This window comes from Mandrillus leucophaeus, unplaced genomic scaffold (genome assembly GCF_000951045.1).
Source record: "Mandrillus leucophaeus isolate KB7577 unplaced genomic scaffold, Mleu.le_1.0 Scaffold185, whole genome shotgun sequence".
In the NCBI taxonomy this organism is placed as follows: Eukaryota; Metazoa; Chordata; class Mammalia; order Primates; family Cercopithecidae; genus Mandrillus; species Mandrillus leucophaeus.
The window spans coordinates 626,883-629,991 of NW_012101865.1; the positions used below are offsets into that span (position 1 = coordinate 626,883).

Genomic DNA, 3,109 nt, shown 5'->3' on the forward strand with positions numbered 1-3,109 from the left:
AATTTCTCTTTTTTAGTGATGGAGTCTTGCTGTGTTGCCCAGGCTGGTCTCAAACACCTAGGCTCAAGTGATCCTCCCACCTTGGCCTTCCAAAGTGCTGGGATTACAGGTGTGAACCACTGCACAAGGCCACTCATTCCCCTTTCAATTATCTACCAAATCCCAGTCCTTGAGTCTGTCACTGCCAATAGGGAGCACCAATAACTCACTACCAATGAAGGTCTGCAGGAAGGAGGCAGTCTATACAACTCTATCTGGTGATATCTTCCATTTTCCCTGCCAATTGGGTTAAGTTGTCTTTAAAAATTAACTCCTACACTAGTTACTTCAAATAAATGAAGCCATTTACCTTATTATTCAAATCTCTTTTCTATTCCAAATCCATGTGAAAATAGCAGAGACTATAACAAGGACAAGATATGCAATGAAGACAGATTTGTTGTTCAGAGATTTCTTTTTTTTTTCTTTTCTCTGAGACTGCGCCTGGCCTGTTCTGAAATTTTACTATCTTTAGAGAAGAGGATGAAAATCACTACTATGGTTTGAATGTGTCTCCCAAATCTCATGTATTGGAAACTTAATCTCCAAATGCATATGTTGATGGTACAGTATTTAGAGGTGAGGCCTTTGGGAAGTAATTAGGATCAGATAAGGTGATCAGGGTAGGGCCGCATGATGGGACCGATGGCTTTATAAGAGGAAGAGAGACCTGAGTGGACATGCCCACTCTTGTCCCCAACCATGTCATAATGTAGCAGGAAGGCCCTCACCAGATGCTGGTGCTATGCTCTTGAACTTCCCAGCCTCCAGAACTGTGAGCTAAATAAACCTCTATTCTTTAAAAATTATCCAGTGTAAGCCAGGTGCAGTGGCTCATGCCTGTAATCCCAGCACTTTGAGAGGCAGAGGCGGGTGGATCACTTGAGGCCAGGAGTTCAAGACCAACCTGGCCAACGCGGTGAAACCCCATCTCTACTAAAAACACAAAAATTAGTTGGGCATGGTGGTGGGTGCCTGTAATCCCAGCTGCTTGGGAGACTGAGGCAGGAGAAGTGCTTGAACCTGGGAGGCAGAAGTTGCAGTGAGCTGAGATTGTGCCACTGTACTCCAATCTGGGCAACAGAGTGAGACTGTCTAAAAAAAATAATAAAATAAAATAAAAATCCAGCCTGTGGGATTCAGTTATAGCAACAGAAAACAGACTAAGACAACCACTAAACAGAAACTCATCCAAAACAGAGGGATTAATGGAGGGATTAGATCCAGAGACCTAAGCTCTCTGGTATAATACAAGCAGTTCCCTTTAATCGAACACTTAGTTTGTGCCTGGCACTCATCTCATTTAATCCTCACAACAACACTATAAAGTATCGTCACTCCATTCTGCAGTGGAAAAAAATGGGACCTAAGATCAAATAACTAGATCCCGAAGTCCAAGTATGAATGGAAAGAATTTAGAATGGGGCCCTGTGCAACCCAAGCATTCGTTATTACTATTTTTAGGGGGCAGGGTAATAATCTCAATAAATTGACGGATGCTTTGTTGCTCCTTCCCTTTTCACCAAACCCACTTTCTCCCCTCACTGGTCAAAGATAACCCAGTAGCCTAAGACATAACTCAAATGGGGCACAAATTTTATGGGAAAATGACAGCTTTTGGATTTTCTCAAGGCAACTTCCAGCCTGGCTTGTAACATTGTGGACCCAAGGAGATACCAGTTCCAGATGGGGCACCATCCTGTTCTTACACACAACAGAAGACGAGACTCACCATACAGATGTTGTGTTCTTTTCCCATTGCACCCGCCACGGTTTGGAGGCATAGATGGCCTCTCCGTTGATGCTCAGCCATTTCCCAAGAGCAAGAAGTCTTTCTTGGAAGATGGGAACAATCAATCCATCTTTGGTTGGTCCAATGTTCAGAAGATAGTTGCCTCCCAAACTGACTGTCTGAACCAGTTCCTGGAGAGAACAGACACAATGAAAGTCTAGCTAGGAAAGCCAAGTCTGGCATCATGCTTAAAATAGACAGTAGGAGAAGAGAAAGAATCTAGGGCACACTGTTTGGTAAATATCCTCTGTTGTTTTAAATTTTTTTTTTTTTTGAGCCGGAGTTTCACTCTTGTCACCCAGGCTGGAGTGCAAGCTCACTGCAACCTCCAACCTCCCTAGTTCAAGCAATTCTCCTGCCTCAGCCTCCTGAGTAGCTGGAATTACAGGCATGCACCACCATACCCAGCTAATATTGTCGTATTTTTAGTAGAGACAGGGTTTCACCATGTTGGCCAGGGCAGTCTCAAAACTCCTGACCTCAGGTGATCTACCTGCCTTGGCCTCCCACAGTGCTGGGATCACACGCACGAGTCGCCACACCTGAGCTAAAAATTCTCTTTCTCTATATATTTTTTTCACTATAAAAGCAGGTTAGGCTCATGTGAGTAAACTGAAAAATCATGCTATAAGATGGATAATTATATTAACTCGAATTTCAGGGAGTGGCCATGGAGTACTTCCTGTGATACTGTACTTCTCATGGTGCTGGGTGAGTGGGAAGGGTCATGCCCCAGAAACGTGAGGTGTGGGCAGGGAAGCTGAGAATTTCAGGACATTCTTTATGCATTGGGTTATATAAATGCACATGCTGCCCCTTTGGGAAAACTGCTATAAAGAGATACATTTGGCCAGGCGCGGTGGCTCACACCTGTAATCCCAGCACTTTGGGAGGCCGAGGTGGGCGGATCACGAGGTCAGGAGATCGAGACCAGCCTGGCTAACACAGTGAAACCCCATCTCTACTAAAAATACAAAAAATTTGCCAGGCGTGGTGGCGGGCGCCTGTAGTCCCAGCTACTCGGGAAGCTGAGGCAGAAGAATGGTGTAAACCCGGGAGGTGGAGCTTGCAGTGAGCTGAGATTGCGCCATTGCACGCCAGCCTGGGTGACAGAGCGAGACTCTGTCAACAGGCATGCGCCACCATGACAGGCTAATTTTTTTGGATTTTTTAGTAGAGACGGGGCTTTACCATATTGGCCAGGCTGGTCTCCAACTCCTGACCTTGTGATCCGCCCTCCTTGGCCTCCCAGTGCTGGGATTACAGGTGTGAGCCACC

At 45.5% G+C, this 3,109-nt stretch overlaps 1 protein-coding gene across 1 annotated transcript in view; it reads right to left on the reverse strand.

Annotated features, from left to right (window-relative positions):
- Positions 1 to 3,109, reverse strand: part of FUCA1 (fucosidase, alpha-L- 1, tissue) — a 21,617-nt gene that overhangs the window by 1,754 nt on the left and 16,754 nt on the right. The window contains exon 6 of the mRNA XM_011977908.1: positions 1,772 to 1,962. Coding sequence (XP_011833298.1) covers positions 1,772 to 1,962 — 191 coding nt within the window. The remainder of the gene's footprint in view (positions 1 to 1,771; positions 1,963 to 3,109) is intronic.